The sequence below is a fragment of the Epinephelus lanceolatus genome, chromosome 17 (assembly GCF_041903045.1).
Source record: "Epinephelus lanceolatus isolate andai-2023 chromosome 17, ASM4190304v1, whole genome shotgun sequence".
Taxonomy (NCBI): Eukaryota; Metazoa; Chordata; class Actinopteri; order Perciformes; family Serranidae; genus Epinephelus; species Epinephelus lanceolatus.
In genome coordinates, this window is record NC_135750.1 from 19,661,086 (window position 1) to 19,676,144 (window position 15,059).

At 40.8% G+C, this 15,059-nt stretch overlaps 1 protein-coding gene across 18 annotated transcripts in view; it reads right to left on the bottom strand.

Annotated features, from left to right (window-relative positions):
* Nucleotides 1–472: 472 nt before the first annotated feature.
* Nucleotides 473–15,059, bottom strand: part of kcnma1a (potassium large conductance calcium-activated channel, subfamily M, alpha member 1a) — a 185,411-nt gene continuing 170,824 nt past the window's right edge. For 11 of the 18 annotated variants that reach the window (XM_033613113.2, XM_033613101.2, XM_078160740.1 and 8 more), the window contains 6 exons: nucleotides 13,249–13,379; nucleotides 8,109–8,303; nucleotides 7,505–7,623; nucleotides 6,097–6,321; nucleotides 4,920–4,948; nucleotides 473–1,280 (listed from right to left, as the gene is read on the bottom strand). In XM_033613113.2, coding sequence (XP_033469004.1) covers nucleotides 1,129–1,280; nucleotides 4,920–4,948; nucleotides 6,097–6,321; nucleotides 7,505–7,623; nucleotides 8,109–8,303; nucleotides 13,249–13,379 — 851 coding nt within the window. In that variant the 3' untranslated portion in view covers nucleotides 473–1,128. Of the gene's footprint in view, nucleotides 1,281–4,919; nucleotides 4,949–5,962; nucleotides 6,322–7,504; nucleotides 7,624–8,108; nucleotides 8,304–13,248; nucleotides 13,380–15,059 lie in introns of those variants that run through there. The other 7 variants (XM_033613123.2, XM_033613107.2, XM_033613119.2 and 4 more) reach the window with 2 other exon arrangements.

The following is a 15,059-nucleotide window of genomic DNA, read 5'->3' on the forward strand; positions in this document are numbered from 1 at the left end:
CGCACACACATACACACACACACACACAGCGCGCGCACACACACAGCGTGCACATAACTTAAATGCTCCTGAACGCATGAAGGACAGGGTAGGTTGTTTTTCATCCTTCTCATGTATTCAGGTTGATCAACTGCACTGTTTCTGTTATAGAGGGGGCTCAGGCACATATCATGCGATAGGAGCTTTGAACAGAGTCACAGGCTTTATGATCTGACGTATCAGCAGAAGACATGTAGGTACAGGGTTCTCTTTCAGCCAGTGTTCACCAACACTGCACCATTCTCTGAGTTTTTTAGACTACTGCTTTGCAAGATGATTATGTTCTGCAGGACTGGAATGCTCTCACTCAACATGACGAGTCAACGGTGAACTAGCAAACCTTAAGCAATGACATGATGTATAACGACCTAAGAGCAAGATTAGTATGCCTCCAAAGCCAAGCTTCCCTTCCTCCCTCTTCCTTCCTTCCTTCCTTCCTTCCTTCCTCTCCTCAGTGACATTTATTGGGGGGAATCAGATGGTTCCAGTTGTTCTGTCAAAAGAAACTTGTTCAGTTTTAGTGCAAATAGAACAGAAGCAGACAGGAGATATGAAGTTGATGGACCCAGCTGGTTTGACGTGACGCATCTGGGCGGATCTTTGGGAGATGATATGATCAGTTTATCGCTGCAACCCTCATCCTCCAATAACCAGTCACCTTAGCATGGAGTCTGGTCACACGAAGAGGTGAACTATTGCAAAGAATTACAGGAAGTACTCTTTTTTTTTTCCTCTTTTTTTTGTCGACTCTTAAAATAATTCCAAAAAGTGCTAGGGGGAAGGGGCTGTACAATCCTTATTTGATTGTCATTATGTACATCACTATGGATACATTAATAAATAAAACAATGTCCAAGAGCATGGAAGTAACATTAAAGGTATACACATAGGAGGTCCCTTCCAGTTTGGGTTTCTGTCCAACCCTTGATTAGAAGAATGAGTGAAGAGAAATGTGTCAGTGTTCAACATCCCTGTCGTCATCAGCATCATCATCATCATCATCATCATCATCAATCCTCCATGGGTGATCTCCCATCTCTTTTGAAAGAGCGTACAGATGTCTGGTGAGTCAGCAAGAAAACCCTGTGTTCAGCATTCATCTTCAACTTCTCTGATTGGTGGAATCAGACTACTAGTGGATTTGTATTGGTTGACTTGGTTGGCCATGTGAGTGCTCATGGGCTTGATCTGAATGTTCCGTGGGTAGGCATTTTCTGGTTCATCTGTAAACCATTTCTTTTCTGAAGGCAAGAGAGGAAGAAGAGAAGACAGAGTTAGTTTGGAAAAGTATGCAACGTGCGATTACTTACAACCATACTGCCTCAGTTTAAGTGGTAGATTTGCATGGCATTCTTTGTGGTTAGCATCAAACCATGAGGTCCAGTTTAAGTCTGTGTTCCGGTGCATTAAGCCAATTTGAATGTTATGTTGTTGCTGACATGGTGGTGTTGTGTAATCAAGGCCAGCTGATGGATATAATCTGTCAGAATTTACTGTGTGATGAAGTACTCCATTTAAGATAACACAAAAATCATCCTAAGGGTATTGTTCTTTTCCAAAGTGTTACAGGGTCAGGCCTCACAGATTAGAAATGCCTTATTCACTACCTCCTGCTATCTAACCACGCAGATACTTTTATTTTTTTGCCATAGTTTTATGAGAGATTTCTGATACCATCTCAGTACCACCAAGGAGAATGGAATTTAGTTTGTGTTGCTCACAGAAACAATGTCCCAAACTTTCCATTGAACTGCTTTCTACAAAGGAAATAGTCCTTTAAAAAGTGCTTGACGTAGTTTTGTGGATTATCAAACAGAGATTCACCTTAAGGTGCAAAGCAAAGGAAATGTTAGAAGTGGCACAACTGCTAATTACGTCAATGCAAAGGCACAAGTAGAAGGCAGGAACAGTCATGAGTGCGCCTTGGGCACAAATTGAGGTAAGACACATGCAAACTATCTAAAAAAAAACCCAAAAACCTTCTAAGACTTCATTTTCTGGTTGTATAAAGGACAAAGGAGAAAGACTAAAAATCAAAGATCTTGAGTTCCTGGTGAGTCCTGAGATGACACATACACTGGTTTCGTGGTCCATAGTTTTATGCCCTTAACACTCCAGCTCTCAAATTCACGCAATCTTCAAATTCTGTTTGACCATAATTTAAAAGAGGCATTGTTTCTGGAAAGTTGCTGTAAGTTTTTTTAAATTCTAGTGTGTAAGATTTAGTGGCATCTAGCGGTGAAATTGCAGAACTGAAACTTCTGCCAAGCGTGCAACAGACCTGCGTAGGCCGACAAAAAAATGCAAAAATGTAAATGTCTATATCTAGAGTCAGTTTTTGGTTTGTCCGTTCTGGGCTACTGTAGAAACAACATGGTGGACTCATATGCTTCACATGCAGATATAAATGGCTGCTTAAACACAAATGGAAACATAGTTGTGAATATTAAAAAACATTTCTGCCTATAGATGCCTCTAAATCCTACACACTAGGGGTGGGCGATATGGCCCTAATATAATATCGCAATATTTCAGGGTATTTTTGCGATAATGATATTCTTGATGATATGACGAATCAGTAAAAAAATTAATTTAGGAACAAAGAATTGCAACAAAATACGTGATGTAGTTTTACAGTTTGTCGTCAAATATTCAGTAAATCCAAACAAAAATGAACTCTCATTTCTTTACTTTGTAAACAACAACAGTAACTCAGAGTGAGATTCAGATTCTGTATACAATATTAATAGTTCAACAAAATAAAATCTACCACAAATTACACATTTAAACAGCTTTCAAATACAAAAAATGTATCCTTCTTTTAGTAGAATCTTAAATGGCTGAGTTGGGGTTTTTTCACCTGGACCTTTATGCTCCACCATGTCTCCTCTCATCATAATGCTATCACGCATTCACATATATGTAGTTTGTTGTCGAGCTGCGAGCGTCACATAGGTTTACATTACCAAAGGTTTATGACAAAATCACTTTACGACACCGAATCCCGTGTGCGCATGACGTGAGAGCAGAGGAAGAGACGCTGTGCTGCTGCCAGAGGAGCTGCTGAATGAGTTCCCTCTGAGCGGAAACTTGCTAAAAGAGTCTGAGAAGTCCGGGGCTGTTCATAAAACATTCAGGACGCCACAGTTTATTCCACTACTGAAGCTGCTCCTCTTTTTGGAACCCCGAGGAGTCAGTAATCATTTTGTTTTCAGCCATGCTGTAACAGTATGAGGTCAATATGTCAACAGGTCGAAACATCCTGAGTATCACAATTTGAATTCTACATATGACATTAAAAATTATACTGCTATTATCGTGAACGGGATGATATGGCACACCCCTACTACACCATGGTAATTTTTCAGCACTGTGAGCACCACAAACAAAATTCCATTCACATGCTGAGATGGAGGCAGAAACCTCAGAGATAAATACCTCAAAACCTGGGAAAAATACATTTAAATATTTGGATGGTAAGGTACCACTACCATGTTAGATTAGAGTTGTGTTTGTAATTTGAATAAGCTGACCCTTTAAACTAATACCCACCACATTTCATATAAACACTTTACTCTCATGCTGGCAGTCATTATGTGATGGAAGAGATTTGAAACATCCTGATATGTCACTTTAGAGAGACTCTCTTCATGTTTAAGTAGGCTATGAGAGCAGTGTTTCTGAGCGGGCTGTGAGGAAAGGGAAAGGTGTACGCCAGCTGTCAGAAGTTTGTAAACTCTCTCCTAGCACTTCACAGGCATCTGCAATGCCATTCAACATGTCACTTCCTTTTGGGTGAAGTTGTAATATCAAATTTTAACTTTGCTATATGGAGCAAACCTTGTGTGTGCGCCTGTTGGTGTGCCCGCGCGTGCGTGTGTTCATGTACATGCAGGCCTCGCATGTGTGGAGATTCATTTGTGCGGGCTTGTGTGTGTGTCAGCAAGGCTTAAGGCTGCGGGGCCGTGTGTTACAGCACAGGCATTTGATGTGTAGAATTGTGCCTGAGGTGAAGCAAGATGTCTGCCATCTCTCTCCAGAGTCTGCTGCTGATACGGTGAACTCAGTGATGTTGCCTCAAACCACCATATCAGGTGCACAGGGTTACAAGGAGGTAACTTACAGACTCATATCCCCCTTCAATTTAGACTTTAAATTGGTCACACCTCCCACTTTCTTGGTGTGACCGATGGCACAGGGCTGGACACACTTTCTTAAAGTTCTGTGGAGAAGTAAGCAATTGGCTGCATCAGGGGGATTTGAATCAGCCTGACCTACATGTGAGCTGTGATCTGGGTCTGTACAGTCGGGCAACATGTTGTTACTCTGTGATTTATGCTGATGCTGGTACATAATAAACTACTGTACTCAATGAGAGCATAAATATGGCTGTGATCTAAAAGTCTGCTACAGTCATCTTTAAGCATTCAATAGGAGGGAAGATGCGCAAACACACAGACCTCTCACACAATGCAAACCATCTCAAGTTGAAATAAATCATAGGAAGGCATGATGAATGACGGGAAAAAAAACAATGTGAAAAAGGATTTGTCTGGAGGAAAAGAAAACTCATATCATCAAGTGGATAACTGAGGTAAAGGCACAAAGAAAAGAGAGGGGGGAGGGGGGGGGGGTTTCGTCTCAACCTCATGCAATGTGGGGATGGTCCTGATCATGGCAGGGAGGAGGCAGGAGCAGCAGCAGCAGACATTTTGCTTTCCAGACGAAAGCAAAACTTAAACTGAGGCATGGTTTACTTCTGAGGAACGTAATAAATAAAACAAACTCCCCTCGTCATAACAATATCCGCAGAGGACATAGTTATGATCAGAACCCCAGGTAAAGGTTGCTAAGTCATGCAGAATCGTTAACTTGCATACCTTGGCCCATTCTATTCATCCTTGTTGCACTTCAGAGAGAGAGGTAAGTAATCTACTGTAAGTGAGTCGTATTTACAGTCAATACACAACTGACAAATGACTACCAGTCCAACTACTGCTTACATATTACTACTACAGTGTTTAGGCTATATCATACATCTTAATTTTAAGATGTATTGAGGGCTTATCATCTACCGTTTAAAAACTCTCAAGTACGATCATAACAAATCTGCATGCTTTTAGAATATGTCACAATTTCATTATCCAGTTACTGTATTCTCCCAGATGAAACTTAAATTCAAAGGGTATATTTGGGGAGGGAGAATGAAGAGTATATAACATGTAGCTCAAAATATGTCACCAAATTTGATCTTAGAGTTGTATAATAAACAGAACAGGAAAGAGGGCTACCAACATGGACATGCAGTAAAGCAGTAGGCTACAGATGCACCAACAAAATATCAACACTGCTAATGAGGGATGATCTCATGAGTAACAGCGTATCAGTAATGTTAGCCAAATGTGCTTTATCATTAGTGTCAGCTACGGTAGGTAAATCACAAAACAATACATCCATGATCGAGGCGTACTGATCATGTGCGTTAAATGTGCACAAATATCCAACAAACAACAGTTAATTACTACACAAATATTAGGAGTTAGACACAAAACAGCTAAATATTAAGACAGATACAACAGGTAGACTGAACAACATACTGAATGTGAGTCGTGTTGTATTATGCCAATTCATTTGGCTGTGGTTGAGGCCTTTACTGTAAGCCTGTTTCCAACCACAATGGCTGTGCCATCCAAACAAGTGGTTGGACTGTTTACAATGCCACAGACCTCGTTAGTAAGAAAAGACTCTCAAAAGTCTTTGACGACGATAAATGAGCTTTCCCTAGAGTGAGTTTACGAATTTGTTCATGTCATGTTATGACTGCCGTGATGTGAGAGTGAATACCACATGCAGATGATTATGAAGGAAACGCACAAACACTGAGGATGGACGCAAGAGCACGAGTCACACAAACAGACCACAAACACACAATACACAGGATTCATCAGTGCATGTGTCACCACAGTCTGCACACTAACACACACACCTACAAAGTACAGTCAGGTATAGAACACTAAGCATGCAGGATAAGTCTACAGGGCACGTTGGTGCACGTACTTCTGTTTGTCGCGGGCCTCCCGGGTCTTACTGCTGCGGTTCTGCCGGTTGGAGGGCGGGATGGAGTGGACGGAGGAGCTCTTTTTGCTGGAGGAATGGGAGGAGTGGGAAGAGTGGGACAAGCTTGTCCGGGACTGGCCCGCGTTGTGGTCAAACTGCATGAGGCAGAAGATCAGGTCTGTGGGCACGAGCTCAAACTCGTACGGTGGGTTCGTGATCACATACCTGCCAAGAAAACAAGATTAAACTTTTATGATCCTTTTGGGGAAGCAGCACATAGTGAAGGATGCATTAAGGTAAGCGAGGCATATATTGAGCATACTAGAACATTTAAAGGAGCAATATGGATAAATCATGTATGAGGAAAAAAATGTATCAAAACTTTAAAGGTTTACTACGCAGGATTGTTGGTTAGTGTTTGTAAACACGTGCAAAAGTGAAAGTAAAAGCCAAACCCAGATTCGCTCTAGTTTGGTGATTTGTGTCACTATATTTGCTATTTTTGGGGGGGTCTGTATCTCTTGGATACCTGCTACTTACGGTCTGGCAGCTGGTCACTACCATTTAATAAAGCCCTGATTTCACCTGAGTGCTGTAATAGTACACACCCATAAAGGTCCAGAGCACAGAAAATACAGGCAGAGGGACGAGTCTTTGCATAAAAACACAAAGCCACACAGTTCTAGTGGGTCACAAGTGATGACTGAGAAATTGAGAAAGATCTTTTCTGTGTGAGTCTGTGCATTTGATTTTTTGAGAGAAATTCTGCATAGTATAACTTTATGAAAATGTGTGAAATTGCATAGGTTGTACCTCAGGTGGTACTGAGATAACCATTTTCTATAAATATAAACACATGAGTGAATTAAGAAGCAAAAAAATAGATGAAAAATAGAAAATCTAAAGCAATTTAACATACATTTCATTTCCAAATATGGGTTTTAGCTATAAAGAACAATATATGAAGAACATAGCACAGACTCTGATGCTAGCACGAGCAGCCAGCCTCGTCAAGCTACACTTGACCAGGCGTTCGGAAGTCTACCTGTGACTGACTAACTAACTCCCCTGAAAAATGGATTGCAATGAACTGCAGGCCATTTTTGGTGGTAGAGGAAAAATTCATTTGAATTGAAATTTTTAAATACTTCCACAGTTGATGTTTGCAGATCAACTGTGGATTGCTCTGTTAGATTAATCATCACAGAGATTAAATAGATTGTTTTTTTTATTTGTTTAACAGCCCTAAATCTGGTCTTTAAACTGTACTTGTTTCTGGCCGACCTCATTTGTTTTTGTGTTTTATGTAAAGTATCTGCTGCAATACTACAATTTATCCTCATGACAAATTGTCATTTTATTACATCAAAATCTACATTTTGACACAAAGTGAAGGCGGACATTGTACCGTTTTGTACAGGGGCTCGGTGCATTGAGGTGAGCGTCTCTTAATCTGTAGATTCCAAAACACAGCATGTTGTACGTCTTCAGTGCTTTACAGAATAAATCCCCGTAGCAGCCGCCATCCTGATGAACGACAGAACAGAGACATCACCAGTGAGTGAGTAGGTCAGTCTGATGATCTGGATCAGTGGCAGAAAATGTCATTGTAGTGGAAAGTTGTAGTGAAAATTCAATGCTCTGCATCGCTGAGGGGAATTTGTCTTGCCAGTGAATACCAACTGTGGGCAATGCAGACTGTAACAATCAGCAGTGTTTTAAAACCATGCCATAACTCATCCACGACAAAACAAAATGACTTCGGTATTTGAAGTTCTGAATAACAATAACAAAAACCTGTAAAAACAAGGTTGGAACCAATTAAACTTGGAATTTCCTTGGTGGTGTTCATTGTTCTCTCTAAAGCCTTATTCACTCTCCACCCACTGAGGCCTGCTTTGCGTGATCACTGTTCTTCACATCGGATTAAGAGCCGCGAGGAGCGGAGGCGGCCAGATGTGTGCTGCTGGGTAGTGCCAAAACGTGTCATCTTTGCTTAAACATCCACTTACCCCCAAGTCGGCAAATGGCCCATCGTAGAGGGCGAGCTGGGCGACACGACACCTGTCTCTGTTGGCCAGTGTCTGCGGTGTGCTGTAGCCTCCTCTGAGGGCGTTCTCTTCAGCCAGCAGGGCCTCCAGCTCTGGTGTGGCTCCCCCTGTGACCAGCGTCCGAATCAGTGTGAGGATGTTATCATTGAAGTATGTCTGGGGAGAAGAAAGAGAGGATATCTGTAAGCAGATGCCATTAGAGTCACAAGTAGGGATGTGGCAGATGTGGAAAGAAAGCACAGCCCCTATTATGGCGACCCTCAGCCTGTCTCTTCACATAGAGCTGACTGGGAGATGAGGAAACAAGCCATGGAAGAGGACTCCATTTCTTGTGCACATTCCTATGCTGCCATATTTTCAATAGCTTTACCATGAAAATATTTTCATTCACCTCCAGTGGTATGTAGCCAAGTAGATAGTTATCGTTTAATTTGCTCAGGTTTTTAGATATCTGTCTTTAAGACTTCTGCCTCCACCCAAATACAACAGATGCAAATGAAAATTTGTTTGCAGGGATTTTAACTTTGATTAATTATGTTTGAAAACACTAACAGAGGCATGTTTTTGCAGGATCAGCATCTCTGTTATTCTGGATGACCCAAAGATCTCACTGTGTAAAGTAGGGACGGGAATCAAGAACTGTTTCCACTTAAGAAGCATTTTCTAATTGTCTGATCCATCAGAATCGTGTGCCTCTGAGCTCATCAAATTCCTTAATCAATGCCGGCATTGCAAAATGACATCACACTCAAATGTCTACACTGCTGGAAACTTGCAACAAGTAGGAGTCATGGCGGAGAGGATAAAACGTTTCCAAGTGTGTCTTTATTCCATGAAGAAAGATGACAATAGAGCTGCTTGTAATGTCTGTAAAAAAGATTATTTCAATTAAGGGTGAAACCACCAGCAATATGCTGAAACATCTTTATACGTCTAAATTCCAGGAATGTCATGTATTTGACACTCGACGCACGACTATCACTGCTTTCCAACAGAGCAGCACGTCTGTTATAGCAAGAGTAAATGTTCTCTTATAATAACATTAGTGCCATGCAGGCAGGTGTAGCAGGTTTTCTTTGGCTAAAAAAATCAAAACGAAAACCAAGCCGCAACCTCCAAGGCCAAAAAATGATGAGAATGCAGAGATGCCTAAAAACTGCAGTTCACTGAACGGCCACTTGAGACTGGCTCCAAAACAGAGTCGATCCTCATAGACCCTTATGGTAACATGCCCAACTTTACAGCAGAAAAAAAAAACGTTTACAGCCTTGAACATAAAACAGTTTTGGGCTCTATAGCTAATTTCCCCTTCATGACAGCTGTACTGAGGGGGTATTCTTATATAACTCAACTGTTTACATCTTATTAAGGCCCAAAGTTCTGCACTTTTGAGGGCGAGGCAGCTTGAGTGAAAGGCTGTCTGCAAGGCTTCACCACAGTCTGTGAGTCAGATCCAGCTCCACCCTCTCGTCCAAATATGGGCACCTTTGGTTCCAAAAAAAATAAGATGGCGACGGCAGAAATGCAAACTCAACGTTTCAAAACAGCAGTCCATAAATTGATGGGCGACGTCATGGTAACTACATCCATATCTTATACAGTCTATGAAAAGGAAAACGGTAAAAATATTCTCTCATATTCATGCTTTTTTTTATAAAATTGTATTCAGACCTAGAGATAATAAAACTGTTGTGTTGACGCTTGAACCTATGTCAGCCTACATTTCTTCCGTGGAAAAAAACTGATGAGGAATCAGTAAAGGAACCGATAAAGAATAGAATAGAATCGATAATGGTACTGGTATCAGTTAGGGCTGTCAAAGTTAAAACAAATTTGTTTTAACGCCACAATTTTTTCTGATGCGCAATTAACGCACATACATTGAGTAATTATGACCCTCGGCCAACCCTGTAGTTTGGGAAATCAGGAAGCGATGCAGCAGTAACGTTATGGATGACAGCAGAAACATATGTACGTGAGCAGAAATGGATAGAAGATGTAAGAAAGGCATCTTTTGAATGGCAAGTTCAGCTTTAAAGCCAGTTGGTTCTTTCGACAAGACCAAAGTTATTTGCATTTACTGTCGATGTGAATTGAGTTACCACCAGAGTACATCAAGCTGCTTTAATAAACAGGGTATGTTTAGATAATCTTTACAAGTGTAACAATGGACACTATATTGTGTTAGTATTATTAAGTAATGTTACATTCAAGTCAATATGTCCATCTGTTGTTGCTTGACTTTGCCACGATAAGCTTTCAGCATATTTTGTGAGCATCCAGGACCTTTGAGGTTATTCTGGAGAATATTCTGGACAGTATTTGTCTTTTTTTGGATTGTCACAATAGTAATAAACATACATTTGCATAAAGCAAGCATATCTATCCACTCCCCTGTTGATAGGAGTATTAAAAAGTGAATAATCTCCCTTTAAGGTACATAAAGGACAGATAGGAAATGCATGATTAATTTGCAATTAATCGCGAGTTAACTATTTTAATCAATTGACAGCCCGAGTATCAATAAATTCTATCAATTCCCATTCCTAGTGTAAAGTTTTTATTGGACCTTGTGTCTACAAGAGAAATAGTCGTAACACAGTAGCGCTGTCTGGTCTGTGGATTATCCAGAAAAAGTAACAAAATCAACAAAAGACAGAAATGTTGCTGTTGAATTTCATAAATGTCCCGTCCACTGTTTGAATTCTTTAGAGATCTATCTGCATGACTATCCACCACTAGATATAATATCATATGATATATAAATTTGCTGAACAATCCTTTAGTTATTCACTGTAACAAGTCTCTCATAAGGTTTAAGATACATTAATGTGTCACTTTTGTCAAACATTGACACTTTGATAATCATAGTAAATTCGGAATCGTCATGTTAAATAAAACAGGTACTTCAACACAGCACTATTCTTTCCTCTAGTAAGCCCGATCTACACACTGCATGATGTCTGCCTCTGAAACGCCGATTTGACTGCTCTCTGCGGGTGTCAGGTTCTCTTGTCCTTCAAGCCGATCAGGAGCTGCTTTTGCCTCGTGTGAAGACAGCCGATGTCACTCGGCAGCCGAGCCGAGTGGCAGCTCCTCTCCCCGGGCCCCTGACAGGCCTGCAGAGCCTCATGATGGATGAGCACTGTCCATTAGTTGGCTTCACCTCTGACCAGTGCCAGACTACAGCTGACGCCTGCTCTACTCCCCGCTCAGCCGGGCTCCTCACACCCCTCTAACCCCTCACTCTCTGAGAGGGCTGCTAGAATTAAGCCATCACAGCACCAAAGGGAAAACCACTGTTGGTCATGAGCTTGGGGGGGGGGCGCAGAAAAATGAGGTGTAGAAGAGGTTTTTTTTCCAGAGGTGTTTTTTTTTCTTATCTCCAGTGCAGCAATGACATGAACAGATGAGTGCTTCTTTGGCCTGTTAAAGCCAAGCCTGTGTCATCGCCATGACACTAACCTTTATTAAAATGTCTAATAAGGCTCTTGAAAGTTGAATTCATAATACTTAAAATGAGGTTTGATGCCAACAACTTACATTTCGATGTCAGTGGAGCAGCAGTTTAATTTACCAACTTCTAACAACTTTAAATGCCCAAATTTTGTATCTACTGAACGTCCCCTAAAGTTCCCCCCTTTTCTCTACTGAGGGAACATTTAAAGAAACAGTGTGGAGGATTTAGTGGCATCTAGTGGTGAGGATTGCAGATTGCAACCAACTGAAACTTTTCTGTCATGATTCCTGCAGTGTTCATTGTACAGGACAGTGGTTTCCGACTGGTGGGTCGCAGTCCAAAAGTGGGTCATGGGTCCATTCTGAATGGACCGCAAGTGACTCGCTAATGTGTCAGGTTTGTTAAAAAACACACTTTATTTTGAAGTACAGTGAATATGTGCACAGTAAAGTGTGATTTCCTGTTGTAGAGTAAGTGAATAACGGACAGCTACTTGACAGAGACTGCAAATTAGCTCAACGACATGGCCAAACGCAAGTATGACGCTGAATATTTTGTAATATGGACCTTGAACTAATGACTCTGTGGCTGGACCAGTTGGGAACCACTGGTTTAGGAGGTTTTTACAGGGAGCCAATAACATGCAGAGGTCTCTTCCTCTCCCAAACAAACAAACCTGCTGATTTAAACTGGTAAAAACACTGAATTAAGTAGTTTCACATTGCAAATCTGTCTCTCTCTGATGCCGTTCAGCTCATTGCAGATGGGCCCTTAGCTCAGCACCTGCTAATGTGTGCTCATCTTTTTACTCTGATAACTTAAGATCCAGACGTTCAAGAGGTTTTTACTGGGAGCTGAATTATTGACAGAGGTCTCTTCCTCTCCATATAAAATGGGCCCAGTGCTTTAAAGCGGTAAAACAGGGAATAAAGCAGTTTCACATTAATAAAGCTGTGTATTTCAGTCACTGTGAAAGGGCTGCAAACCATGGTGGCTGTGGCAAAAATGAAATAACAAGAAAGGCCATGTCTAGAGCCAGTCTTTGGTTTGTCTGTTCTGGGTTACTGTAGAAACATGGCTTACTCCATGAACAAGGATGAAATGAAATCCTACACACTGAACCTTTAATCTCACAGTCTGACACTGGCTGCTCTGTAATTGTAACTGTCTGAAAAAAAATGTTTTCTTTTGGTACTATAAACTTGGATATTTGAAATTAGGTTTCGTAATTGAATGTGAAATACCAGAATAAGTCACCACAGAAGCAAAAGAAAACAGGATTATCAGCAACATGCTAGGGGTACTGCCTTCTATACTTTTTGCAAGTCCATCATTCGAGGCTGACTCACTTCAAAGTTGCTCACCTTCTTTCCCTCATCCTGAAGTTTGTTACCAGTGCAACAACATGCAATTGTTACCCAGTGGGCACAGCATCTCCATGCACTCTGTGTGAAACTTCTCTCTACTTTCTGCTTTTTGAAATTCTGAATATGACTCTGTTATAGCATCCAAACACCAAATAACCAGGAAATCAAAATTGTTGCAAAATGTATGATTTTGAAAAATGATTCTGATTTTTTTTTTTGTTGTTGTTGAAAAACACTCTGACACAGCGAGGGTGAAGCGCGTTTGAGAACTCACCGCGCTCATCAGGGAGTCGAGTACACTGACAGCGAAGGCGGTGCCGCAGGCGAATGGCTGAGTGAGGTACAGCTCTGTGTCTGGGTCGTCATCATCATCTTGGTCCAGGAACTGAACGTTTGAGTCGTTCACTGAGAGAGGGGAGGGAGGGAGTTAGAGACGGGCACTGTGAAGAGGCATGAGCCAAACACACACACACAGACACCAACACACCTGAGAGTTCACAAATATGGAATATTTTTGTGTACGTTAAGTTACATTCGAGAAGATTTGGAAATACTGCGGTAATGTAACCAAAACGTCTCAGGTATATAAGCACTGATCCACGCTTGCAATATAATGTAACATCAGATGCACATTATATTTTTATTCTACAATTCAGCACATATTTCTATCACTATAAGATTAAAACTTTTTCTTCCCCAAACAATTCACATTTTTTTGACTGACCTAAAAATACTGTCGACTGAATTACCTTACAGCCAGTAACAAAATAAACTACTACTGTTACTTGTCCTTTTTTGTCCGTGCACTGCATAATTGTTTGGAAGGTGAAAAAAGTGTTATTGACTTGTTGATAAATTATTCAGTATTTTGAATATTAAATTTATATAACATGCAGGGTGCATTTAGTACATTAAGACAAACCACGACTTAAGGAAAAATATTTAAGTATATTACGCATACACAGTGATAACCATTGTAGAAGTCCCCAATTCTGAATAAACCATACATCTATCCTACATTAGTGCTTCAGTAGCCACTGTATCTTGGTATATTATGCACACACACACACAGACATTCTCAGTCAAGTGACAGCGACCAGTCTGTGTGGTCTGTGTAAGGAATAAAGTGATTATTTTTCCTTTAAATATGATTAAAAAGTGAGACTTCAACAATGGCTAATATGTCACGTGAGAAAACCATGCACTTAGAAATCCATGCTATGTTTTTCAGAGTGTTCCATGATAAATGTGTTTGTCACATCATCACCTTTAGAGGAATACATTTTAAATAGTTACCTTTGGCCTGAAAGTCAAATTAAAGCCAGGTGACAACACGCTTTCTTTTTAAATCTGGTGATTTATAATAAATTAGATCTGCTAAATAACCGTAATGGCACAGTGTAAAGGAAAATAACTGCAAACTGAAATGGCAAAGATATTTTTTGCCTCTCAATTGATAGAGGAAAATACACAAAGTGTTGGATATAGTGTGTGTCTTTTTTCTCAGACTGTGTCTCTAGCAGCAGCAGTGGGCAGTGAAGGGTTTAAGAGCCAGTGTTACTTGGAAAAACGAGCATCACACAAGTTTTTGTTTGACTCCTCCGATATCTGAGCTTCAGAGATATGGTCTGGAGGAGAAAAAAAAGAAACTGGAAAATAAATTTAAAAAATAAATAAACAGCGTAAAAGATGGTTTGATCTCTTTTTTTTGTTTGTTTTTTGAAATCTGATTTCTTCCCAGGCTTCCTGTGCACTGTGGAACAGAAATGTCAGTCAAAGAGACAAGGGGCTGATGCAAACGGGCCTGGGCCAAAGGAGTGAATTGAAGAGAGGAGGGGAGTGGATGTGTATGTGTGTGTGCGTGTGTGTGTGCATTTGGAGGAAGAAGGAGTGGGGGGATGAGGGGCAGAGGGGGGGTGTTGCTATGAAAACAGCCACAAGGACAGACTGAGCATGATCAAAAGCCTAGCGATGCTCTGCAAACGCAACTGGAGGGGAAAAAAAATACCCCTAAAACAAAACAAAAAAAAAAAAAAATCACTAAAAAAAGGGGCCAAAACAAGACAGTCAATTTCAACCAGAACG